General features: G+C 44.6%; 3 protein-coding genes across 11 annotated transcripts in view; all 3 read right to left on the bottom strand.

Annotated features, from left to right (window-relative positions):
* Positions 1-155: 155 nt before the first annotated feature.
* LOC311183645 (disintegrin and metalloproteinase domain-containing protein 1a-like) lies at positions 156-6,263 on the bottom strand (the record flags this gene model as incomplete). Its single annotated transcript, XM_084253189.1, is given in 5 exon segments — positions 156-193; positions 1,043-2,645; positions 2,647-2,675; positions 2,678-3,449; positions 6,177-6,263. Coding segments are annotated over 5 exon segments (2,529 nt in total).
* Positions 6,264-9,873: 3,610 nt separating this feature from the next.
* On the bottom strand, positions 9,874-12,507 carry LOC311183644 (disintegrin and metalloproteinase domain-containing protein 1-like; the record flags this gene model as incomplete). The annotated part of the gene is made up of 1 exon (XM_084253188.1): positions 9,874-12,507. The coding sequence occupies one exon, from the start codon at positions 12,505-12,507 to the stop codon at positions 9,874-9,876; it is 2,634 nt and encodes an 877-aa protein (XP_084109314.1).
* A 5,211-nt stretch (positions 12,508-17,718) lies between these two features.
* Positions 17,719-26,637, bottom strand: part of MAPKAPK5 (MAPK activated protein kinase 5) — a gene marked incomplete at both ends in the record, with an annotated part of 31,646 nt that continues 22,727 nt past the window's right edge. For 5 of the 9 annotated variants that reach the window (XM_084253846.1, XM_084253848.1, XM_084253849.1 and 2 more), the window contains 5 exons: positions 17,719-17,813; positions 20,669-20,773; positions 22,077-22,198; positions 22,444-22,574; positions 26,228-26,348. In XM_084253846.1, the coding sequence (XP_084109972.1) occupies positions 17,719-17,813; positions 20,669-20,773; positions 22,077-22,198; positions 22,444-22,574; positions 26,228-26,348 (574 nt within the window). The remainder of the gene's footprint in view (positions 17,814-20,668; positions 20,774-22,076; positions 22,199-22,443; positions 22,575-26,227; positions 26,349-26,637) is intronic. The other 4 variants (XM_084253847.1, XM_084253850.1, XM_084253853.1 and 1 more) reach the window with 1 other exon arrangement.

Below are 26,637 nucleotides of genomic sequence, written 5' to 3'. Positions count from 1 at the left end.
GTCAATAAACAAAACAAAACAAAAAGATAAAATACATATACTCAGCACTGTGGTAGGGTAGGAGCCACTATACTGTTATAAAATCAGTATAAATACAGTTTCTTAACTCTAGGTGATGTTCACCAAACATGAGATTTCTGGAGATATGGAATTCATCACAGGAAAATTAGTAATAAGGAATAAGAGAGTTGCTCTAAAAGAAAAAGAAATCTTTTAGGTGAAAGGTGAGTATGGCTACAGGACAGACCTGGAAATAAATTTTAAAAATTGAATATAATATATATGTATATATATCATGTTAAATCTCTGTCATGTTTGGAAAGGTAGATGACTTCAATGCTGGCCTCTTTATCTTGGGACAGTCAGTCTTTTGCCTATGAAATACAGTCCCTCCGACAGAGCCCCAGAATAAATTGGTCTCAATAACTACACCACATGGAATCTGATAATCTGAATATGGTTTTATTTATGTTTGGAGTTAAGAACTCATTTCACGAATGCACATTATAGGGAAAAGTAGAGTAACCGATCACATGAATTTGAATGAAAATCCAAGTGATAGTAATGAATTCAGATACATAAAGTATTGTATGTCAAACAGCTTACGTGAAAGATGGCATGTCTCGAAAAATTGACCTGAAATAGAACATTCAAGTCAAAAGATGCATATGAAGAGTTCAAATGAAATGTGAAAAAACAAACAGCAGTAAAATATTTAATATATTAGATAAATAAAACCTTAATTACTAATGTGAATAGTAGAAGTGGGAGACTCCCTCCTTCCATGGAATATATTTTTATAGCTTGTATAGACCTAGCAGAGCCATTGAAGCTATCAACTCCCACTTCACCTTTGATTCACTGAACTTCTCATTTCCACTTAGTGCCTGAGATGTTTCATATAAACATTTGTCTTCTTCCTCTCACCATTTGTCTTAGGTCTCTGGTTCTCCCTCTCCCTCTCCCTCTCCCTCTCCCTCTCCCTCTCCCTCTCCCTCACCCTCTCCCTCTCCCTCTCCCTCTCCCTCTCTCTCTCCCTCACCCTCTCCCTCTGCTGGGGCACCCTCTTCAGGAGCTTCCTCTGCTGGGGCACCCTCTTCTAAGGGAGTCTTTGGAGGTTCTGCTTCTGGGGGCTTTTCTGTGGGTGCTGAAGGATGTGCTTGTGTACCTTTACAAACAGTGATGATGCAGACAATTGCCAATACTAATAGAATAATAATACCTATAATACCAAGTATGACTGCTGTGTCTAAGAGTCTTTCTTCTTTTTGGATATTCTGGGTGAAGTTTTGACCAAATCCTGGAGCAGGTGTTTCGTGGATATTTGTAGGGGAACCACTGTCCACACTACCTCCATTTCCTGCAGATTTGCAGTCAGGGGGAGCATATCCAGAGTCACAATGGCAATGATATAAATTGTTACAGACTCCGTTCCCATTGCATGTATCTATTGGTTCACAGGCAGTTTGGCTCTCATTGTAGTCTGTGCAGGCTGAATTCATGCAGACTTTATTTGTAGCACAGTAAGTGCCATTGGGCACATCTCCCTCATCAGGGATATCAGTATTGGCATAGGCATCCATACTCCAGCAGAATTCATCTCCATGAGGAACCTGAATCAGTGTGTGCTGGGGTTTGATTGCTGGTAGTTTTACTACACCAGTGCATATAAGTTTCCCACAAAATATGTTCTCATCTGAACACTTGACATAGGATTGGTTAGCTGCCGTGGGACGGCCACAGTTCCCAAACCGGTTCCCTTGGCTGTTCATTGCTGTGTAGCATTCTTGCGGTGCAGACGTTGCTCTCAAACCATAAATATTTTCACATTGAACATCATGGCTTCTGCATGAACCGTTAATGCAATGGTAAAATGTTTGACACAAACTACCATCTAGCTTATAGGTATCATTAGGACATATACTGGAGAAACCACTGCAGTATTCTGGAAGGTCACATTCGCTCAAAGCAGGACGGCAAGTGAGGCCCTCCGGTTCAAATTTGCAGTTAGTGTTACAACAGGGTCCAGGAATGCATTGTGCGTTTCCCTTAAGCTTACATGTATTTTCACAGCATGGGTCATGAGCACATTTACTACCACAGTCACACTGCTCACCTGATTCCAGCACACCATTTCCACACACAGAATCCCTACGCCTGCGGCCTTTGTGCTGAGGCTTGTTAAACAGGCAGGCCCCTTTCTGTCCGTGGAGGAACTGGTAGTAGTAGTCGGAGCTGCAGTTGCTAAAGCCACTTTCTTTGGTGACATTTTCATGCATGAGGCAAAAGTGCTGGTCCTCACAGATGCAGGCCGAGTGGTCATGCTCAATACCCAAGTTGTGCCCAAGCTCGTGCACCATGAGTGCAGCAGACAGGAGGGCATCTTCGTGATGGAAGGATTCAACAGCTGCCGCAAACTCCCTCGAACAGGCACCACTGAGAAATGCCCGCCCCGTGGCCTCTCCAGGGTGATGCCCGACGATCATGTGGGCGACGTCATGCTTCACACGAGGGAAGAGCTCCTCTTGTCTCCACCTATTGAAATTCCCGAGTGCAACTGCCAAGTCCTCAGGCACCTCTACGAGGTCGCCCTCGGTCCACAGCTCCATCCCAGCCAGCACCACCTGTGTGTTAATCCCCCTGGTGAAGCTGTTGGCCAGAGCAATGACGTCCATTACTCTCCGCACCGCCTCGGTGACGTTACTGCCCCACGTCTGGAAGCACTGGTTGGTGACCACCACGAACATCTCCACGTACTTGGTGTGTGACCACAGGGAGGACGGCGTGTGCGGGCTGTGAGGCTTCCTGCTCCTTTGTTGCTGGCTGGCCAGCGCCGACGCTGACGCTGACGTCGACGCCACTGGGCTGTCTTGGGAAGTGACACTGCAGGAGACTCGCGTTTGCTGTGCCAGGGTGTACAGCACATGTTGAGACCGTTTTGGAGGCTCCATGGGCTCAATGCCATAGGCTTTCCCCTCCTTAATCAGGATGCCCCTGAGGCCTGAACAGGTGTTCACAGAAACGAAAGAACCCGGGACGCCTTCTATGTAGCCTTGGTAGTGACAGTCCCGGGAGCTGAAAGGCATTTCTCGCCCCAGGACACCACTGTGGTAGCTGAAGACTGGAAAGTGACTCACAAAGTAATCTCTCTCCACCGTCAGGCGAATCAGCTGCTTCTGGCCCTGCATAGACAGCACATAGGCTGCCTCTTCCAGCGGGTCTCCCCGCCCCTCCACCGGCAGCATCGTGGGGGTGACTATTTCATAGGGAGAGTCCCGTGCCGATCCCCGGTCACAGTACAAGCTGGGCAGGAGAATCACTAGCAGGGCCAGCATGATCCCCCACCTGACACAGGCAGGCCGTGGCTCTGGCCCTAACCTTAGGACCTTTTTTTGCAGAGCCCAAGTCTGAAACTTTATCTCAGTGTCCTTCAAGGTCTGCTGGGTTTTCTGTGGAGAAGGCAGTGCAGAGGCAGAGTCTGTCACAGAAGCTGCCACTGACAGTCCTGGTGAGTCAGCTGATGATGCAGGGCCTGCATCTGTCAGTGGTAGCTCTGTCTGGCACACAGACCCTCAGTCCCAAGTTCAGTCCAGATATGTGCGGGCTGGAAAGGATGGCTCCTGCCTACCTGGGAGGGAAAAGCCTTCTGGCTGTGTCCTTGCTAGTCTTTCTGGTCTCTGCTCTGCTCCCAATAGTGGCCTTGTCTGTGACTTGGTTCCACAGCTCCAGCTTCGGTGCTCCTTGACTAAGGCCCTTTTGCCACCACCGAGGATTGTGAACTCTAATGCAAGACCGTACCTGGACAGAGGAAGCAAAATCTCCCTGCCTTGCTCAACGGTGTCACCGGAACTCCCCTCCCCCACCCTGCATCCTGTTGTCCGTTGCTGAGCTAACTCCAGATGTTCCACCCAGGGGCTTGGAGATCCTGATGGACACACTCCATTGCCCACATCCCCTCTTCTAAAAGAAGCACAAAGTCCCATCTCTAGTCCATGGAGATCATAATCCTGGTGTTCCCTATCCTGCATGGGCCATTATAGTGATATGCACATCTGGCTGGGCAATCTGTTAGATAAGGCTAATGGGCTGGCTGCCCAGTGCCCCAAAGGAAGACTTGAGTGGGCCTGTGTGATCCATGGGGCCAGGGATGATCCTGTTTTAATATCATCAGAATTCGTTGGCTCAGGTTCTGTTTATAACAGTGTCCAGTAGTGTCATGGGAGATATTACAGGCCATGGGCACCATTGTTGGTGTCCCCAAACCACAGTCTTCTTGGGATGGTCCTGACATACCAGGATCCTCAGATTATGCCTGCTGAAGATTGGGGATCCTGAAAGTTTCCCCTGTATTATGTGATCTCCCTGTCTTCCTTGCCACTCCTGTTTGGCACCTTATGCCCCCAGACCTAGAAGAGTGCTAGTCCAAGAGCACTTGAACGAGTTGCTTGTTGGCTGAATACATGCTCCCAGGCATGGGATGTCTCACCTGTTGATCATTATTCGCTGGCATTGCTTTTGCCTGCCCTGAATGGCCTCATGTTCACAAAACTCAACTATGCCAACTAATGGCACAGGTCATGCTCCTGACTCTTTGCCTCCTGTTTCTCTGAGAAAAACAGTCCAGGAGGGTCTAACTTGCCTGCGGCTACAGTGGATATAAATCATCCCCATCCAGTCTAAGAGCAGTCCTTTAACTTGAGCGTGGTGTGTCCTTCCCTGTCAATTTCTCATGGTTTCCACTCTCCCAATTGCCCCTTCTCTCTCTTCCATCTTAAACATCTCTGTCCTTTGCATTCATTCCCAATATATGCAGTGATATCTCACCTTTCTGAAGCCATCCCTTTCAGTCCACATCTACAGTCACCAGCCAGTTTTTCCTGTTTTCCTATGAAACTATTTGAGAGGGTGTATGGACTTTCTGCTCCCATGTGTATCAACAATTCACTAGTTTTTCCCTGTTTTTTTTTTTGAGAATTCTTTAATTCTGAAAGATAGCATAATGGCAAAACATATATAAGTCTTCAATGTATTTTTCAGGAAATTGTTAAAAAGAGAACAGCTGAACCTGACAGAAAAGACAAATAGTTTATGGTGTAATTTGTGAGGTTCCTCCAATAGTTAAATTCATAGAGACAGGAAATAGAATGGAGATTACCAGATGCAGGGAAAAGAGTAAAGGGGATTCTATGATCTTTAATGTGTTTGGAGTTTCATCTGGGGACAATGAAAAAATTCTGGAAATGGGCAGTGGTGATGGTTGTACTCCAGTGAGTGTGGTTGTACTCCAGTAAGAAATGTGACTGAATTGTACCTTAAAAGTGGTTAAGAGAGCAAATTTCCATTTAGGTGTATTTTACTGCCACAGAGAAAGAAGAAACTGTGTGAGATTCACCCTAATCAAGTAATCGGTTGTTCATGAGTGACTGCCAACACTGAATGGTGGGAGCATCCCATAGACATTCCTCAGATTCCCCCAAATGCAATGGGGAGAGGAGTCAGGAAAAAGGGGCACTTTGTAAAACCAGCCACACAGTGCAGAGCACTTAGCTTGGAACCCCGAGAGCGCAGACCCCGTTCCCCTGCCTCTGCTTTCCTGCCACATTAAGCCCCACCACCCTGCTTGTCTGGGGTCTCCACATGCTTAGGATTCACCTAACAGCTCACACATATGTCCCCACTTTCTGTCGCCTTTTCAGAGGAAGTTCATTCAAAGAACTGTCCTGACTTTTCGGACACCCAACCTTTCTTCTGATCTGGTAAACCTGAGGGTCAGGCATTAGGAAGGTAACTCAAAATTAAAATAAGAAAGTACAGAACTTACTACTGCTAATTTTTTGTAATATTTGTTGTCAAGCATTGTGAAATCCTAAATAGGTTTTATTGACCTATTCCCGATTACCTACCTGCCTTTTGGTTTTTAAAGAATGCCACAAAATAGCTGAGCACAATTGCCCCCTACCTAAATCACCATTTCCCTTATATTTGGTAAGGTTTTAAGATTATGTAATGCTGCTCGGCTTTTACTAGCATCGCCATGCACATGTGCCCTTAGGAAGACCACCCCTTCTGCTCTCCACTGAAGCTCTTCTCAGCAGAAATCCTCCACATCTTTTTCAGATCTCTAATGACATGATGTATCATAAGGTCTTTGGTTTCCCAGTTTCACCGTTGCTCACAAAACTCTCAGTGGCTACCAACTGGTCGTGTGTTCCCAAGATCACTTCCCCTTCCGCCATACAGCATTCTGAGATCTGACTGCACATCCCGGGACCTGGAGACTTACATACACTGAAGGCTTGAGTGAGCACATTGCTCTGCAGTTTGGTTTTGTGTCACAAAAGTCATGAACATCAGCTTCCTGAAAGCAGAAACCAACCAGGTCTAATCTTCTTTTGTTTGCTCTTTTTTTTTATTTTTTAATTTTTTACATTATTTTTCATTTTTGCACAATGTATGCATTTTCATCTTGGCTGTATTCCCTATACAATGCCCACCCCCCCTCATTTTTACCCTAATCCCTCTTCCCATCCCCGCACCCTGTAGTGTATCTCTGGTTTATAGTTGCTGGTTAATTTTGATTTTTACTTTATTATAATTAGTCTTTTTCCTGGTCCCTTATTTAGGTTTTCTAAATTCCTGCTATGAGTGAGACCAGCCGGTATATTTCTTTTTCTTTCTGGCTTATTTTGCTGAGCATGATCCCTTCCAGCTCTATCCATGTTGCTGCAAATTGCATGACTTTATCTTTTTTTGATTGCTGAGTAATATTCCATGGTATATATGTACCACATCTTCTTGATCCAGTCATCAATTTTTGTGCATTTGGGTTTTTTCCATAGCTTAGCTATTGTAAATAGTGCTGCTATAAACATAGGGGTGCAGGTGCCCTTTTGAATTAATGATTCTGTGTCCTTTGGGTAAATACCTATGAGTGGAATTACTGGATCATATGGAAGCTCCATTTTAGCAGGTTGAGGAATCTCCACACAGCTTTCCATAGTGGTTGGACCAGTTTGCACTCCCACCAGCAGTGCAGGAGTGTTCCTTTTCTTCCACATCCTCGCCAACATTGGTTGTTGCTAGTTTTTTTAATATGTGCCATTCTCACTGGTGTAAGATGGTATCTCATTGTAGTTTTGGGGCCTCCCCTGGTGGTGCAGTGGTTGAGCATTGGGCGGCGAAGCTGCCCGCAGCCTCGCAGCGCCAGTTTGATCCCCGGCCACCGGCGAGGGTCCCACATGGCATGCAGACCTCTCCTGCCATGCCCGCTGCTCCCCTCAGCAGTGTATCTCATCAATCTGCCTGTTCTGTTCCCCGCTGACTCTGGTGAATTCTCTCACCCTCCCGCGCTTCTGACTGTATCCAGTGCTTTTATAAAAAATAAATATATATTCTTTAAAAAAATAATTGTAGTTTTGATTTGCATTTCCCTGATTACAAGTGATGCTGAACATTTTTTCAAATGCCCTGTTGGCCATTTGCATTTCCTCTTTGGAGAAGTTCCTTTTCAGCACTTCTGCCCATTTTTTGACTGGATTATTTACTTTGCTTTTGAGTCTTTTCAGCTCTTTGTAGATTCTGGTGATCAGTCCTTTATCATTAGTGTTGTGTGCAAAAATTTTCTCCCAGTCAGTGGGGTGTCTCTTTGTTTTGGTTACTGTCTCTTTTGCTGTACAGAAGCTCTTTAATTTGATGTAGTCCCAGCTGTTTCTCTTTGCCATCTCTATCACGGCTTTGGGTGATGAGTCCTTAAAGATGTTGCCGAGGTGTATGTCATATAGTGTTTCGCATATATTTCCTTCTATATGTTTTTTTTTTTTTTTTAAAGATTTTATTTATTTATTTATTTATACAAGCACTGGGTACAGTCAGAAGCGCGGGAGGGTGAGAGAATTCACCAGAGCCAGAGCAGGGAGCAGAGCAGGCAGAGGGACCGAAGTACACTGCTGAGGGGAGCAGCGGGCGGCAGGAGAGGTCTGCGCGCCATGTGGGACCCTCCTCCGGTGGCCGGGGAGCAGCCGGGAATCGAACCGGCGCTGCAGAGGCCACGGGCAGCTTTGCAACCCAGCGCTCAACCGCTGCGCCACCGGGGAGGCCAATATTTCCTTCTATATGTTTTATGGTTGGAGGAGGGACTGGGCCAATGGACCTCTGGGGCCTGATGCTCAGGAATTACCCTGAGACCAGGAACGCTCAGCTTGTAGCGACACTGTACCTGAGTGAGGTCTCGGTTGTGCGACACCTAGGAGCTAGCAAGAGGCGGCCAGAGAAGTTGCCCTCCAGTTGTAATGTTGGCTCCTTCCATCCTCGCCTGGTCACTTGCACTGAACACCTGCAAGGAAAGGGCCTCCACACTGAGTAAGACACAAACACCTGATACCAGCTTGTCATTGGGAGAAAGTCACTTTCCAGGTGGTGACCACACAGTGTGGTGGTTGATGATGGAGGCTTTGTTTCATTAGAGCCATGTTCTGGAAGGAAGGAAGGATATACAGACTGCCTTCCCTGTTATTTTTTGTATTGAAGGACATGGCTCGTGTGACAGAGATTGTAGATTGAGTCGTACCTAGGATGTACGACGAGATATAGGTGCCAACCCTTACTACTTCTACAGCAAAACTCTGGTCTCTTTTCTTCTCTCATAATAAGGGAGATCTCGGGCCTCCCCGGTGGCGCAGGGGGTTGAGCGCACCGCTGTGAAGCTGTCCATAGCCTCTGCAGCGTGGGTTCCATTCCCGGCCGGCCAGGGAGCTACCCACATGGTGCAGCAAAGCTCTCCTGTCTCACCCACTGCTCCCCTCAGCAGTGGTTTAGGTCCATCTGCCTGTTGTGCTCCCTGTTCTGTCTCTGGTGAATCCTCTCGCCCTCCTGCACCTCTGGCCTGTACCCCAGCTCTTGTATAAAATAAATAAATCTTAAGAAAATAATGGTAAGGGAGTTCTCATAATGCAGATGGGAGGATTAAATTAGTTAACACAATGCACATCGCATATTTAGCACAGTGTCTGGCACAGAATCAACATTATCATTATTATATGACTTGGGACTGTCTTCACAGAGAAATGCTACCACATCCGAAGTATAGTTACCTCTAATCCTATGAATTGTCGATAGATAAAATACCAATCTCATGTAGAAAATTTTTAAATCTAAAGGAAAAACAAATCCTCAAACATGAATTCAGCATCATGTAAGGCAGCCTCCTGCCTTGCTTGCCCACCACTTCCCCGTGTACCTGGACCCCAGGTGATCTGACCACTCTGGCAGATGAGCCCCTTCACAAAGCACCCCAAAATAAAGATGACCTGGGTACTGGGCTGCATCTGAAAAAAGCTTTTTATTTATTTCATTGCCTCTATTTCATAAGCAGAAACTGTCAGGGCAGTTTCTCAATAGGAATCATGAACTGCCTGGGACGAATAATCACTGATAGTAATACGGTGCATATGATACAATAGGAATAGTGTAGATGGAATTTGGTATGCTCTGAAGAGTACTTTCAGATCAAAAATCCGTCTAATGAAGGAAGACACTGATAGCAATGACCCAGAAGGCAAACTTAAGTAAATTTTTCATGAAATGGAATAGGCAAAACTGTAGACTGTTATATATGTGATTTAATATGTGAATATATAACCTATTATGAAAATGAATATTGAAAGCAAGGGGATCGCTCCTTCTGATTTAGTGTTCCTGTAAACCGTGTAGTCCAGGCGGAACAACGGAGCCAACAGTTTCCACTTGGCCTTTCTCTGTTTATCTCTCATTCCCCTCAGTGCTTGAGGTATTTCATATATTTGGACCTTCCTGCACTACCCTCCTCCTTTGGTTATTCCTGCACTTTACCAGCTACCACCAATAGTGCAGAGGCTCTTATGAGGCCACTGGTGCTAGTGGTGCCTCTGGTGCTTGTGGTGGTGCCTCAGGTGGGGCTTCTGGTGGGGAGCTCTCTGCTGGTGGGGGTGCCTCTCCTGGTTGGGGAGCCTCTGCTGGTGGGAGAGCCTCCCCTGGTGGGGGTGCATCTTTTGATACCCTTTCTTTTTCTTCGCCTTCTGAACCCTCTAGTAGCTCTTTGGAGCTACTGGTCACCTCGGAGCTTTCCGCTGAGGGGGTTACTGGGCTGTCTGCTGAGTCAACTCCAGTCCTTAAGCATAGGAAAATGCATAAAAGATACACTATTACAAAAAGAAGTGCAGGAATTATGTAAATTGCCAAATGAACATAGTCAATATTTTCTATGCTTTTAAAATTCTTGGTAACATTACTTGTACTTTCACTTTCAGTAGTTGACTTGCCAGGAGGGCCGCTGTCCACACTCCCCCCATACCCTCGATGTTTGCAGTCAGGGGGGTGGTAGCCATAGTCACAATGGCAGTGCCTTAAGTTGTTGCAAATCCCATTCCCATTACACATTGACTCTGGCTCACAGTCATAGTGGAGCACCGTGTGTTCACTGCAGGTGGAATTCACGCAGACTTTGTTAGGAGCACAGTGAGTGCCCGCGTGCACCTCTCCGTCATCAGGGATGTCGGTGGTGCCATAGGCATCCATGCTCCAGCAGAAGTCTTCTTCATGAGGAACCTGGATCACTGTATGCTGGGGTTTGATTGGCGGGAGCTGTCTGACTCCAGTGCATATGAGTTTCCCGCAAAATACGTTGTCATCCTGACACTTGACATAGGGTTGATCAGCTGCCTTGGGTCGGCCACAGTTGCCAAACCGGTTCCCTCGGCTGTTCATTGCCGTGTAGCACTCTTCTGGGGCAGACCTTGCAGCATTCCCGTATATGTTCATGCACTGATTGTTAGGGTTCCTGCACTGACCTCCAACACAGTAGTAGACTATGTCACACAAAGTGCCATCTTGCTTATACCTGTTGCCCGGGCACACTTCAGAGGTGCCATCACAATACTCTGGGAGGTCACACTCTCCCGAAGCAGGACGGCAGGTGAATCCCTTGCTCCTATAGAGACAATTAACACAGCAGAGTCCCTGGCTACACAGGGCGTTGGTCCTCAGCTGACACGTGGAGTCGCAACACGGGTGATTGCTACAGTCAGGCCCACAGTCACACTGCTCACCTGATTCCAGCACACCATTTCCACACACAGAATCCCTACGCCTGCGGCCTTTGTGCTGAGGCTTGTTAAACAGGCAGGCCCCTTTCTGTCCGTGGAGGAACTGGTAGTAGTAGTCGGAGCTGCAGTTGCTAAAGCCACTTTCTTTGGTGACATTTTCATGCATGAGGCAAAAGTGCTGGTCCTCACAGATGCAGGCCGAGTGGTCATGCTCAATACCCAAGTTGTGCCCAAGCTCGTGCACCATGAGTGCAGCAGACAGGAGGGCATCTTCGTGATGGAAGGATTCAACAGCTGCCGCAAACTCCCTCGAACAGGCACCACTGAGAAATGCCCGCCCCGTGGCCTCTCCAGGGTGATGCCCGACGATCATGTGGGCGACGTCATGCTTCACACGAGGGAAGAGCTCCTCTTGTCTCCACCTATTGAAATTCCCGAGTGCAACTGCCAAGTCCTCAGGCACCTCTACGAGGTCGCCCTCGGTCCACAGCTCCATCCCAGCCAGCACCACCTGTGTGTTAATCCCCCTGGTGAAGCTGTTGGCCAGAGCAATGACGTCCATTACTCTCCGCACCGCCTCGGTGACGTTACTGCCCCACGTCTGGAAGCACTGGTTGGTGACCACCACGAACATCTCCACGTACTTGGTGTGTGACCACAGGGAGGACGGCGTGTGCGGGCTGTGAGGCTTCCTGCTCCTTTGTTGCTGGCTGGCCAGCGCCGACGCTGACGCTGACGTCGACGCCACTGGGCTGTCTTGGGAAGTGACACTGCAGGAGACTCGCGTTTGCTGTGCCAGGGTGTACAGCACATGTTGAGACCGTTTTGGAGGCTCCATGGGCTCAATGCCATAGGCTTTCCCCTCCTTAATCAGGATGCCCCTGAGGCCTGAACAGGTGTTCACAGAAACGAAAGAACCCGGGACGCCTTCTATGTAGCCTTGGTAGTGACAGTCCCGGGAGCTGAAAGGCATTTCTCGCCCCAGGACACCACTGTGGTAGCTGAAGACTGGAAAGTGACTCACAAAGTAATCTCTCTCCACCGTCAGGCGAATCAGCTGCTTCTGGCCCTGCATAGACAGCACATAGGCTGCCTCTTCCAGCGGGTCTCCCCGCCCCTCCACCGGCAGCATCGTGGGGGTGACTATTTCATAGGGAGAGTCCCGTGCCGATCCCCGGTCACAGTACAAGCTGGGCAGGAGAATCACTAGCAGGGCCAGCATGATCCCCCACCTGACACAGGCAGGCCGTGGCTCTGGCCCTAACCTTAGGACCTTTTTTTGCGGAGCCCAAGTCTGGAACTTTATCTCGGTGTCCTTCAAGGTCTGCTGGGTTTTCTGTGGAGAAGGCAGTGCAGAGGCAGAGTCTGTCACAGAAGCTGCCACTGACAGTCCTGGTGAGTCAGCTGATGATGCAGGGCCTGCGTCCATCAGCGACAGCTCTCCTTGGCATTCCGAGTCTTAGGGGATCAGTTCCAGATATATGGGGACACCGTTGAACTTGACTGATGTCCAGCTATGTCTTAGGAACTTTGGGCCTGTTTTCTTTTCTCATGTCTCTCTGTCATTTGACTCTCTTACCACTTCCCAGTAACAGCAGCTTTAATGCCTCTTGCCTATGTTTTCTTTACCCTCACACAGAGATAGTCCAACTAGAAGTCTATGGTGATTGAGTCAGTACTGTAATTCAGTTATCCTTTACTCAGCCCATGCCATACTACTATAACCGTTAATCTTTGAAATCCAACATTCTGGAAGGAAGTTGGGGGAGGGAGGGAAAGGCATTCTTTGGGGATCTCTTTAAAGGACAATTTCTGTGTTGCCCACTGCCTCGTTTCTTCATTTCTGTACTACTCAAGTACTATTTCTCAGGCTGTTATCTTGTCAGTTCAAATATTTTTCCTTTAAATCAAAAAATTATGTGATACACGATTTTTCTCCTATTAGCCTTTCTTCATAACAGATTAATTTAGGCATCTTAATATGTGTAATTCTTTTCCTTTTTTTGATAATATTTTTATTTAACAAATGACTTTTTCTTTTTTTGTGTTGAAGATCTGAGATGTAGGCCAGGGATCCAGGGGCAGGAGTGTGTGAGAGGATTCGCCAGAGACAGAGTGGGGAGTAGAACGGGGGATCTACTGAAATACACGCTGAGGGGAGCAGCAGATGAGACAGGAAAGGTCTGCAGCCCCATATGTGGGTCAGCTCCCTGGCCAGGGATCAAATTCAGGCCTTAGCAGTAATAGTGCTATGACATACCCCTGGGTCACCAGGGAAGCCTGTAATTCTTTTCACCTAGAAAGTTTTCCAAAATCATAAACAAGTATTCAATCAGCTTTCGCCTAAGATAGATATTATAGGACAATGATTAAAGTTCTATTCCTCTCAATTGCTCCAACATAAGAACTCTGATTAACCAGGTGGCTAGTTACCATTTCAATAAGAAAATAAATATGAACTCTACAAGAACTTTCAAAAAATTTTACCTCTGTGTAAAATGGAACTGTAATGCCTATGGAAGTCCTCACATTTGGCTTTAATATCCATTTCCTAGTATACAAATTTAAAGCCCCATATCCACATTCCTTGCCCAGTTATTGTTCTATGTATTAAGTAAGACTAAAATGACTCTATATTTTTGTCTTCATAATTTCATAGTAAGTCAAATGTTTATACTTTAGTCTTTAATATAAGAGCTAAGACTACAAATAACATTAAAAATGGGGAAATATTCTAATTCAAGTGGGAATGTTATGATACCAGATATCTCACATATGAGCATGAAAACAGATTAACTCATTAATTATCCCCAATATTATTCCTAATACAGGTAAAATTTATCATTAGCATCTAGTGAAATTAATATTGTTGTATCACAAACCCATTTTAAAAAGTACAGCAAAAAAGGTGAAATTGGGGGCCTCCCCGGTGGCAGAGCGGTTGAGCGCTGGGTTGCGAAGCTGCCAGCGACCTCTGCGGCGCCGGTTCGATCCCCGGCTGCTCCCCGGCCACCGGAGGAGGGTCCCACATGGCGCGCAGACCTCTCCTGCCGCCCGCTGCTCCCCTCAGCAGTGTGCTTCGGTCCTTCTGCCTGCTCTGTTCCCCGCTCTGACTCTGGTGAATCCTCTCACCCTCCCGCGCTTCTGACTGTACCCAGTACTTGTATAAACAAAAGAAACAAACAAATAAATAAATAAATAAAACATGCCTCTATAAAAAAAAAAAAAAAGGTGAAATTGGGCCTCCCCGGTGGTACAGCGGTTGAGCGCTGGGTTGCGAAGCTGCCCACAGCCTCTGCAGCACCGGTTCAATCCCCCGGCCACCGGGTGAGGGTCCCACATGGCGCGTAGACCTCCCCTGCCGCCCGCTGCTCCCCTCAGCAGTGTACTTCGTCAGTCTGCCTGCTCTGCTCTCCCCTCTGACTCTGGTGAATTCTCTCACCCTCCCGTGCTTCTGACTGTACCCAGTGCTTGTATAAATCAATAAATAAATTTAAAAAAAAAAAAGGTGAAATTATTTCCAGCTGGAATGCTTTTCTCCTTGTATGATTGCTTTTCTCCTTCTCTTTAGTATGACAAAAGCCACTTGAAATTTTATAATTTGGAAGTTACTACAAATTTAAGGGGATTCCCTATAACTGAGCCCAAGCAGGCAGAGCAATTAAGTTATTTGTGGGATAAAAAGAATCAAATCAATAATGAAAGAACACTTCTACTTCTTAAATAAAAATGACTTTAAGAACTAGTTTTCGAGTTCTCAAACTGAAGCATTTTCAATACAGAAACCACACACACACACACACAAATATACAAGATCTAATTTCATTTACATTATCTGACTTCTTTAACCAATAATCCAGTAACTTCCTCAACTATTCTCCAGTGAGTATCAATAAAACTCTATAAAAAGGCAGTTCCTCCTACCTATATATTTCAAGCAATTTCTGACAGGTATTCTTTTATACACATACAATACAGTAGAAAATACAAGTTGTTTTACATCAAGCAGATTTGTTATTATGGCAAAGTCTGAAGGTAGTTGAGTGTTAATGGTTTTAGTGAGAATGGGATTAGCAAATCGTGGGAATACTGGAGACCAACCTGCTGCTCAAGAGAACTGTTCTTACAGCATCAACTGTGTGCAAACACAGCATTAGAGACAGGCCAGCAGAGACAAGAACGGTTTTGTTTCACTTTCAGTTATGTGCAAATTTTGCTTAGTAACCTGACCATAATGTAAAAGGAGAATTTGCTATTTGCAACAAAGGAAGTCCACAAACAAAACTCTACTTTGAAGGTCGGTGCTAAATCTTTTGGGAGCTATTATCTGGTCAAGAAACTCTGTCCAGGTAGAACCCACCTGTGAGTTTACAAGAGATGGAGCACCCTCCAGGGAACTCACTAACTTCCAGCATGCTGTTGATCTGGACATGTCTGGGACAGCACTCATTGTGGGGGTCAGACTAATTCAGCCTGAAGGGACTGAAACATGGGCAGCTGTCACTCAGAGTAAACGGAAGTGTCCTTTTGGGTATTCTTTTAAGACATCTATATGACAAATTCAAGAAGTTAATGGTAGAAAGGGCATGCTAGAAAGTTCCTTTGAAGAAAAAGAAGAGTAACAAATTTAATCACTGCTTTCCTTTCCCCAGTGAATACTGAACAAACCTTTGCCCTAAGAAAAAAACAAGTGTTTAGCTGTTTCTAGAACAAAAGATTCTAGAAACAAGTGCAGATTATTTCCTGAAATTGTAAGGGACTTGTGAGACTGCATTTTACTGATATACAGAATTATTTACTTCAACCCTTTAATTCAAATCTCAGATAAATTTTCTCATCAGTCAATTGAGAAAATTTGGTTCTCTGCTGCCTAACTCTTTGATTTTGTCATGTTTAAAAGTACTGAATTATCCTTTATAGCGTAACTATCCCTTATAGAGGAACCACTTATCCCAAGTAACATTTATCCAATAACTTAAGATAACTGAATCTTATCTGAAAAATTACCTTGAATTACAAATTTTCCAAGATAAAGGGTACCAAAGCAATAAGGTAACTCTTAAAAGTAACTGTGTATTTTATCTTACACTCCCATGTCAGTCACACAGATACGGAGCATGCTCAGCAAAGTGGAGGAGTTAGAAAATAAAGTGAACTTTGTGTGGTCAATTTTGATTGAAGAGACTGTGACAGGAAAAAACTGAATAACTGAGCCTACTGATCCCTTTGCTTTACTCTCTGAATAGCCTATTAGCTCTTGTATATATCAACACAGGTACCCACCAAAAAGTGCTTTCCAAAAACCTCGTTTACAAATGTGCCCATATGTACAATAGAAAACTAGAAAAGTAGTTGGGCTTGTTTTCCCTTGAAAAAGCTAACCCCTGGGCCAAAACCATACTTCTAAAAATGGAGGGTACATTCGCAAAAGAAATGCAGCCCCAAAGATACCACATGAAACTCAGAAGCATTACAAACAAAAAGGGGCTGCTTTAAGAGAAAAAAAAGACCTTACATGCTAATCCAATAGTCCAGTTTTCATGACATGAAAAATTCTCAGAAAAGTCATCCCATAAAAGGGGAACCAGAAAAACAGAGAAAGGAAAAAAGCTGTGGAGCTTGGTGGGGGTTGCAGGGAAGGGTAAGGACAGAGTGGAGTATCAGGAGAGGGGAAACTGAAGCTGTGGTTAAAAGTAAAAAGAATTGGGCCTCCCCGGTGGCGCAGCGGTTGAGCGCTGGGTTGCGAAGCTGCCCGCGGCCTCAGTGGCGCCGGTTCGATCCCCGGCTGCTCCCCGGCCACCGGAGGAGGGTCCCACATAGCGCGCAGACCTCTCCTGCCGCCCGCTGCTCCCCTCAGCAGTGTGCTTCAGTCCTTCTGCCTGCTCTGCTCCCAGCTCTGGCTCTGGTGAATTCTCTCACCCTCCCGCGCTTCTGACTGTACCCAGTGCATGTATAAACAAAACAAACAAACAAACAAATAAATAAATAAAACATGCCTCTATTAAAAAAAAAAAAAAGATTTAAAAAAAAAAAGTAAAAAGAATTACCTCAAAAGAGATCCCTATTAGATTTAAGGAACCATTAATACCATTTAGCAAATGTGAGTGGGGGGAACCACTACCATTTTTCTCTGTGAAATCAGAGAAATGAAAGCTCAGTTTTCTGCCTTTGACACCAGGGCAGCGGGCATACTGTGAGGCCCAACAGGCAGTGTGCATTAAGGAGCCACAAAGATTTCTTGGCACCAGACTTCATCCCCAATAGTTCAGAAAGTAAATACACAGGGCAACTGAAACCAGATTCCACAGTACTTGTTTCAACTGTTTTACTAAGAAGAAAAGGTCAAAATAGCTTTATGTCTACCACTAGCAAATCGTTTTTATTACAAATGAAACAATCTTGCTTGACAGTATCATCTGTCATCTTACACACATGAGTAACACAGTCCTAATCATATATCTCTATGAACTGAGATTTTCTTAAAATGAACTACACTATTAGTAAATCCTGTATCTAAATCTATACAGCATTTTTAAGCACTGTGGAAATGAAATTATGATTTATTAATTTACATAAAAATTACTTTATACATTAAAGAATAATTTTTCAAAATGTTAAAAAACAAAGTCTGACACTATCATTATTGGGATTCATGGGACGTAGTTTGTTCTTCTATCACTTGCTTCACAATTTCTGCCAGTTTTAGTCGATCTACTTTATCTGTGAATCCACGACCTGAAACACAAGAGAGAAAAAAAGTCAGTCTGGGAGATGACAGACTCTTGACAGGAACCAAATAAGGTATGCTAAAGTAGTCAAATTCACCCTTACCAGTGGAGGGACCATCCCCATTACTGCTGAAAACTAGTTTAGATTTTTCAGATAGCAATTTAGCAGTTCCATTAACCTGGCTATTGGATTAGCATCTAAAATCCAAAGTTCACTACTGTAGCATAGAAGGAAACCACAAAGAGGGATCTTTTTAATATATAAGTCTGACAAAAGGCTTTATCCACAATATATAAAGAACTCCTACACATCTATGAGAAAAATGGGCAAAAGTATAGGCACTTCCCAAAAGGAGAAATCTAAATGGCCAACATTTAAGATGTGTTTAACTTCATAAGTCACCAGGAAAGGCAAAGTAAAATGATATTATAATACCCTACATACTAACCAGAATGACTAAAATTAAAAAGCTAGGCAGTAACAAGTGTTGATGTGGATGTAGAATAACCACAACCCTCAAATACTGCTGGTAGAAGTAGCCATTGGTACAATTATTACATTTTGAAAACCTGGTGGCAGTGCCTACTAAAGTCAAGCAGATAAATATACCCGTGAACTAGCAATTCCAATCTTAGACTTATACAAGATGAGTTCATCAAAATATAGCCATTTTATTTCCTTTTCTATTGGCTGAATTTTTTAAACTAACTCTAGAAAATACCAAAAAAACAATGTTAGTTATGAGAAGAATTTTAAAAAGTTTTCATGGAGGCATAATTAACAATCTAGGGCCTCCCTGGTGGTGCAGAGGGTTGAGCACTGCACTGTGAAGCTGTCCGCAGCCTCTGCAGCACAGGTTCGATTCCCAGCTGGCCAGGGAGAAACCCACATGGCTTGGCAGACCTCTCCTGCCTCACCCACTGATCCCCTCAGCAGTGTCTTCAGTCTGTCTGCCTGTTCTGCTCCCTGCTTTCTCTGGTGAATTCTCTTGCCCTCCCATGCCTCTGACCTGTACCCCAGTTCTTATATAAATAAATAAATCTTTTAAAAAAACCACAATGCAGCATTATATGTTTCAGGTGTACAACATAATGATTTGATATTTGTATATATTGTAAAATGATCATCACAATGAGTCTAGTCAATATCCATCATCATAGAATATTAACAGAAGTACTATTCTTGTGATAAGAACTTTTAAAATTTGCTCTTAGCAACTTTCAAATATGCAATACAGTATTATTAACTATCGTCACCATGCTGTATATTCCATCCCCAAAACTTATTTATCTTATACTAGAAATGTGTACATTTTAACTATCACCCATTTTACCCATTCCCCACCCCATAGCAGATTTTTTCTTAATACCAAAACCTGGAAAAAACCCAAATGTCCATCTAACAGTGGAATGGAGAATAGATGGATGGACGGACGGACAGACATTATATACACTATATGTACTGAGGAAAATATATATTTATACGAGAATGATTTGCCACTAAACACAACTATATGGTTGAATTTAACTAATATAGTGTTAACTAAAAAAACACACAAAGGAACAGACTTATCTGATACCAAATTAGATAAGAAGCAAAACCAGGCAATACTAATTTATGGTGCTAGAGATCGAGATCATGATTACCCTTGAGGGGAGGGAGGTGGCAATCTGAAGAGGGGTCCATGTTTCACCACCATGCTTAGGTACTGGTTATGGAGGAGTGTTCATTTTTTAAAAACTCATCAGAAGTGCACATTTCAAATGCAATCACTTTTTTGTACTGATATTCCAAAATCTTTTTCAAAAATCCCAGGAAAGTTAATCTTTTCCAAATAAGGGAAAGGCCCATATTTGGATTTCTCAGGTACATGAACCAAGCAGGCAATGAAGTCAGATAGTTTGCTCCTTTCCTGAGCATACTGGAGCTGAAATCTAGTTTAGTGTGTTAAACTAGAAAGATAATATAAAAAGCAGCTTAAGAAATATATCTCTTCCTTCTTTTCCTGGGAAGAAAAATTCAAAGAACAGATTTGGCCAACTCTCTCTAATCTTTAACTCTTCTTTAAGCTAAATAGATGAGCAAGATGGATTTCCTAATACTCCGTCCTTTCTCCCCTTAGAGTACACTGCTCCTTAATGACCTGGTGAACAGCCCATCCTGGTATCTGAGACTTCCGAGATCAGGGACTTTAACCCCAAGTGGTTAAGCTAAATAGATGAGCAAGATGGATTTCCTAATACTCCGTCCTTTCTCCCCTTAGAGTACACTGCTCCTTAATGACCTGGTGAACAGCCCATCCTGGTATCTGAGACTTCCGAGATCAGGGACTTTAACCCCAAGTGGTTAAGCTAAATAGATGAGCAAGATGGATTTCCTAATACTCCGTCCTTTCTCCCCTTAGAGTACACTGCTCCTTAATGACCTGGTGAACAGCCCATCCTGGTATCTGAGACTTCCGAGATCAGGGACTTTAACCCCAAGTGGTTAAGCTAAATAGATGAGCAAGATGGATTTCCTAATACTCCGTCCTTTCTCCCCTTAGAGTACACTGCTCCTTAATGACCTGGTGAACAGCCCATCCTGGTATCTGAGACTTCCGAGATCAGGGACTTTAACCCCAAGTGGTGTGCGAGAGCAGTTCTCCAGAGTTCAACATATGAACTCTGCAGAAGGGGCCGGATGTCTGGATATGCATGGGCCGTTAATGCAGGGTATAACCCTCTGTCCCACACTACTCCATTCATTCTCCAGCCCTACTTCACCTGAAAACAGTTCCAGCCCAGCCCCCCAGAGATCCCAAATCTTCTGAACAGTCACATATCTATATTCCTGAGGAAAGGAGTGATTAGGACCCCTACCATTCCAGCTGAAGGTTTGCAGAGTATCTCTTAGGAGTTTGCATTCTCGGTTATACTTCCAAGCCTCCTGCATTACTTCATTCAGCTTCTCGTCTTCATTCTCTCCTATTGATAAAGATGAAGAAGTAGTTGCATTTTCCTGTAGCATCATGGAATTTCAGTATTAGAGAAGGAAAGACATGATGTCCCACTTGTTGAAAAGTGATTACAGGTGCAAACTCTACCACAGGCTAGTCCATTATATGTGGACCAATTTTGGTCTCTGAACTCTTATTCTTCCACAGCCTCACATAAATCCTCTGATGTTCAAGTCTTAGCTTTGGGGAATGGGAAACAGGCAGTGTCAGACTCTATTGCTGCACAAAAATACCTGGCTAACCGAAGAGACCAAGAGTGGGAGGGAAAACAAGGCTGACTGGGCTACCCTGTTTCTCTTATACCTATTTCTTATTTTGGAAGATTATCTGCTGTACACTACATGAGTTCTCTTAAAACCCAAATCTAGGAAACTCAACAGCTTTCTGGCCTACTACGTGAAGCATCTCAAATTCATCTATTGAGTCAAATCCACATACCCCGAGTGGAGAAAGAACACACTGAAGAAAGTTCCAAAGGAATCATGTGTAATTCACACTCAGGCCACGGTATGAATAGCAGCAGGGGCCATTTCCTTACTAAGCAGGTGTTCTCTTCATATTCACAATTTAGTAACAGCCTTGCACTGTAAAGGCTCTGGAAACGGTATTTAACAGCCTGCAACCCAATCCTGACCCTGTCCACACTGCTTACTCTCCATCGTCTATTCCTATGCCCTCCTTAATAAACTAAGAGAGGGCCTCTCCGGTGGCACAGCGGTTGAGCGCTGGGTTGCGAAGCTGCCCGCAGCTTCTGCAGTGCCAGTTCAATCCCCGGCTGCTCCCCGGCCACTAGAGGAGGGTCCCACATGGCGCGCAGACCTCTCCTGCCGCCCGCTGCTCCCCTCAGCTGTGTACTCGGTCCTTCTGCCTGCTCTGCTGCCTGCTCTGGCTCTGGTGAATTCTCTCACCCTCCCGCGCTTCTGACTGTACCCAGTGCTGGTATAAATAAATAAATAAATCTTTAAAAAAAAAAAAACAAAAACCTAAGAGAACACATGCTGCATGTGACAGTGACAATTAAATCTAAACTAGAAACTTCACAGGAAATCAAAGGGGCAGAACTTACACATTTCTGAATTCCCAATGTCTACTCTTTTTAGTGGGCACAAATGTCTATAATATACTTATTTTCTTATAACACAAAGATGAGACAGACAACCCCAAATTAAAACAACTCCTTTTGTCACGAGCATGTGCTATGCGTGCACGCATGCACGCGCACCCCCCTCCCGCCCCCCCAACACACACAGAAAATTTGTAAATGATGTGACCTTTACCAGCCTGGGGGAGAATACACTGAGCAATCACATCTCGGAGTTTTTCCAAGGCAACATTTGAATCCTCAGCTCCATTCTCATGGTCGTGGATATAAACACTGTCCTTTGGCTTGGTGCTTTAAGTTTGAGAGACAGGTAAAAACAAGGTGAGAACAAAAACCCAATTCTCAAAAGATATTAACTCTAGGGAACGATTTTTCAGATAAATTAACTATAGAGTATCTGCAACTTCTGATGCCATTTCTTATTTTCTCCACCTTCTTAAGAGGTAGAAAAATGGCAGACCCTTGCTGACCATTCAGAATCCTACACGCCAGCCACACCAGCGATGAAAGACAATTGAAGAAATAAGCTCAGTTACCCAAGTAATTTTCTCTTTCTCAGAATGGGGTTGTTCACAGAGTGGAGGGGCTTGAGGCTGACTTTCAGATCCTGGATTCGCATGTTGGCCAACTGTTCGGCATGAGCCTGCTGGATTCCTGCAACCACTGCCTAAATGCAAACACTGTCATCAGTTTTCCACATTTATTTCTGAGCACCTAAAAAGTCAATATAAGAAAGTAGGAAGGAGAGCTCAAAGAACTAAGGCAATTTTACACTCATGCTGGCAATATACAAATTTCTATAAGGCAGAGAACTCTTCTCCATGGATCAGCGGAATCCAGGCCAACCAAGGGTCACATAACAGCTAGCCCTACTTCCCTGTGAGGGGACAGAGATGCAAATAAGAAATACCAACCAGACTATGCTCGCAGTGATCGGCAAGACCACGTGTAAATAAAGGTGTGCATGAACACTAGGGGAAAGGCTGGCTACTGCTCCTCCCACAATGGCATTTGTTCACTGCCTTCATAATATAGACAGTCAGTTCAGCCCTGATGGCTCTGAACCCCAAATAGTTGCCATAGTGAGCAAGGGAGATGCTCGCAAACTGATCTATAAGCCCGTTGATCAATTTACAATGAGAAAAAACAGTCATGGAGTCTAGAACCCTTAGAGTCTGTGTCTTTATGACCAGTGAATGCTCTCCCTGAGGGAGGGAAATAATGAGCAGAAAGCTTTGTGACAAGATGATTCTGTTTTTGTATTTTAAAAGAGGACAGACTCATGAGTATGTGTGTATACCCCTAGAAAAGTATCAGGAAGGACACATTAAGCCATTGATGACCTCACCACTCAGTAAAACCATGGCAGAGGAATGAAAGGGTATTTTTGCTTTTTAATTTTAGATACCTCTATATTGTTTAAATTTCAACAACAAAATTTGACAATTTCAAAACAGTAGTTTGTTGGTAAGTGTGCAATTAGATCAGGAAGAGTTTGAACTCAGTTAAGGAAACCGTGGTAGTTGGCCCTGGTCCCCTGTATCCTCACATCTATCTCATCAGTGATGGCCCAGCCAAAAAGATGGGAACAGCTCAAGGTCGTGAGCTCAGCTTCCATCTTCTACATGGCTTAAATGGACACTATTAAACAGCTACATATATGGTCATTTTTCTACAGTTCCAAAGGTGACCAACCCACTTCGTTTCTGTCACAGTGCACTTCCATCTTGCAGGCCTTGGAGTCACTCATTCTCATTAAGAGTCCAGATAGCAGGCCTCCCCTGGTGGCGCAGGCAGTTGAGCACAGTGCTGTGAAGCTGTCTGCAGCCTCTGCAGCGCAGGTTCGATCCCAGCTGGCAGGGGAGAATCCCACATGGCACAGCAGACCTCTCCTATCTCGCCCGCTGCTCCCCTCAGCAGTGAATTTCAGTCAGTCTGCCTGTTCTGCTCCCCACTCTGTCTCTGGTGAATCCTCTCACCCTCCTGCGCCTCTGGCCTGTACCCTGGTTCTTGTATGCATGAATAAATAAATCTTAAAAAAAAAAAAAAAAAAGTCCAGATAGCCACCACACTTGGCCTCATTATGCACTAATTTTAAAGTAACTCCAGAAGACAATCTTATTTTTTCATTTCTAAGATCTTAAGGAAATCCACACTGTATGTGCCTACAACCACAGGAACCAGGTAATCCCTTTGGATTTTAAACTAACCAGACCATTTTTGGATTACTGGTCATATTTATACCAGGAAGACAACCACCCACAAATTAGAAATGGAGAGAACTGTTTCTCCTTTCTCTTCCATATTCCAGCTAAACTAAAGGAGGCTTCAACATTCCTTTCTCCTAATCATTTATTTTCCTTTTTTTTAAAGATATATTTATTTATACAAGAACTGGGGTACAGGCCAGATGCGCAGGAGGGTGAGAGGATTCACCAGAGACAGGGTGAGGAACAGAACAGGCAGACTGACAGAAGACACTGCTGAGGGGAGCAGTGGGTGAGGCAGGAGAGGTCTGCCACGCCATGTGGGTTTCTCCCCGGCAGGCCGGGATTGAACCCGCGCTGCAGAGGCTGCGGACAGCTTCACAGTGAGGCGCTGTACCATCTGCGCCACCAGGGAGGCCCCCTAATCATTTATTTTCTCACATTTCAATTCCATTCCTTCTAAGCTAGTAACAGTCAAGTCTGTGTCACTGCCTTGACCTTTCAGCCACACTCAGGTCCCCACCACACATCTCATTCATTTGAATGTCTATCACTATAAATAATATCTAAAACTTCTCTTTACCCAAACCAGTCTGGTTTTTTAATTTCCTTCTATCTGTCAATGGTAATACCCGATGATACCCACTTACATATATTCAGTCACCAAAATTGGTAGAAATTTGTCTTCAAATCCTCATTCATCTCTACTCTCAGCTCTTTTTTTTTTTTAATAATTTTATTTTTTTTTTTATAGAGGCATGTTTTATTTATTTATTTATTTTGTTTGTTTGTTTGTTTGTCTGTTTATACATGCACTGGGTACAGTCAGAAGCGCGGGAGGGTGAGAGAATTCACCAGAGCCAGAGCGGGGAGCAGAGCAGGCAGAAGGACCGAAGTACACTGCTGAGGGGAGCAGCGGGCGGCAGGAGAGGTCTGCGCGCCACGTGGGATCCTCCTCCGGTGGCCGGGGAGCAGCCGGGGATCAAACCAGCGCCGCAGAGGCCGTGGGCAGCTTCGCAACCCAGCGCTCAACCGCTGCGCCACCGGGGAGGCCCCTCTACTCTCAGCTCTTAAGAGATCTCTCGTCACCTCACTACAGAAGATGTAGGTTGGCAAGTCTGCTCACCATTCCTAAATACCTTCTCTGTGGCAAATCCTTTCTCAAAAATCTAAAATGTCCCCTCAGTTATGTCCTACTAAGATTAAATCCCTTGGGCCTCCCTTGGTGGCACAGGAGGTTGAGCGCCATGCTGTGAAGCTGTTTGCAGCCTCTGCAGTGTTGGTTTGATCCCAGCCGGCAGGCGAGGGTCCCACATGGCATGGCAGATCTCTCCTGTCATGCCCGCTGCTCCCCTCAGCAGTGTATTTCGTCAGTCTGCCTGTTCTGTTCCCTGTCTCTGGTGAATCCTCTCACCCTCTCTCGCATCTGGCCTGTACCCCGGTTCTTGTTAAATAAATAAATCTTAAAAAAAAAAAAAAGATTAAATCCCTCTGTCTACTTTCAAAGCCTGGCCTGCCACACCCATCTCACCAACTTCATTAGTGAAGTCAGGCTTTTTTCTCTGACTGGCAAACTTCAGTCTCTAATTTTCTGCTCATGTTGCTTGCCAATTTGGGCACAGATTCTTCAAGGCCAGCTAATGGCTGAAAATGTGAAAGCAACTGTCACAAAATAGCTAATAAATGTTCTCTTTAAGAACCAAATTATAAGCCCTTCAAAGGTGTTCTCTTTTTCTGAGTACTGTGGCATTCAGAGAAAATTTAGCATGAAAAAGCTCTGAAATGTTCTGCTTGCCTGATTTTTACTGGCTTTTCTAACCAATCTGTTTAAACCCCTTGGGCAGAGGGCGAGGGTCTTAAGACTGCTTTGTGCCCCCCAACCCTGTAGCACAAATCTGGAGTGCTCCCTTGGTGTATATTTACTGGGCCATGAGCTAGTGTTTTATGGAAAGCAGCTCTTTATTTCCGATCCTGATTTTCAGGAAACCAGATGTTTTCTTGGGAAAGACCATTTGCTCTGCATTATTTTCCTTTTAAACCCTCACTGAGTTGAACCTGAACATTTCTTCTCAAAAACAGCCTCTTGACCAACAAAATACGTATCATTCAAAACCTTATCCATCATCAGCTGAGCAGAGGGCAGCACGTTATCCAAGGCTTCAGTTGAATTGAGCCAGGGGTGGTCCAATACTCCCTCAATGGTGAGTCTTTCCTCTGGTTTCACTTTCAAGAGCCTGCAGAGAAAACGACAACAGGGCTGTGATACACAGGTGCTCTCAGAAGGCCAGAAAGTTCCTGGATTTGGTGCTAACCCGCTCCAGCTCGTGAATTTCTACCAACTCCTATAAGACTAGGCTTTCCATCTGCATTAAGCTTTAAGGGCGCTGTGTCCATAGGTGGCCTGTCTTATATTAGACAAAGATAAAAATGATAGCAAAGGGTTTAATCCAGTGGTATTTCTAGGACAGTCAGTTCTAATTTCCAAAAGGGACTTTTTTTTTTTTTTTTAAAGTGCTCTTTTGA

The sequence above is a fragment of the Talpa europaea genome, assembly GCF_964194135.1.
Source record: "Talpa europaea genome assembly, chromosome: 14".
Taxonomy (NCBI): domain Eukaryota; kingdom Metazoa; phylum Chordata; class Mammalia; order Eulipotyphla; family Talpidae; genus Talpa; species Talpa europaea.
This window is presented reverse-complemented; position numbering and strand designations above follow the sequence as displayed.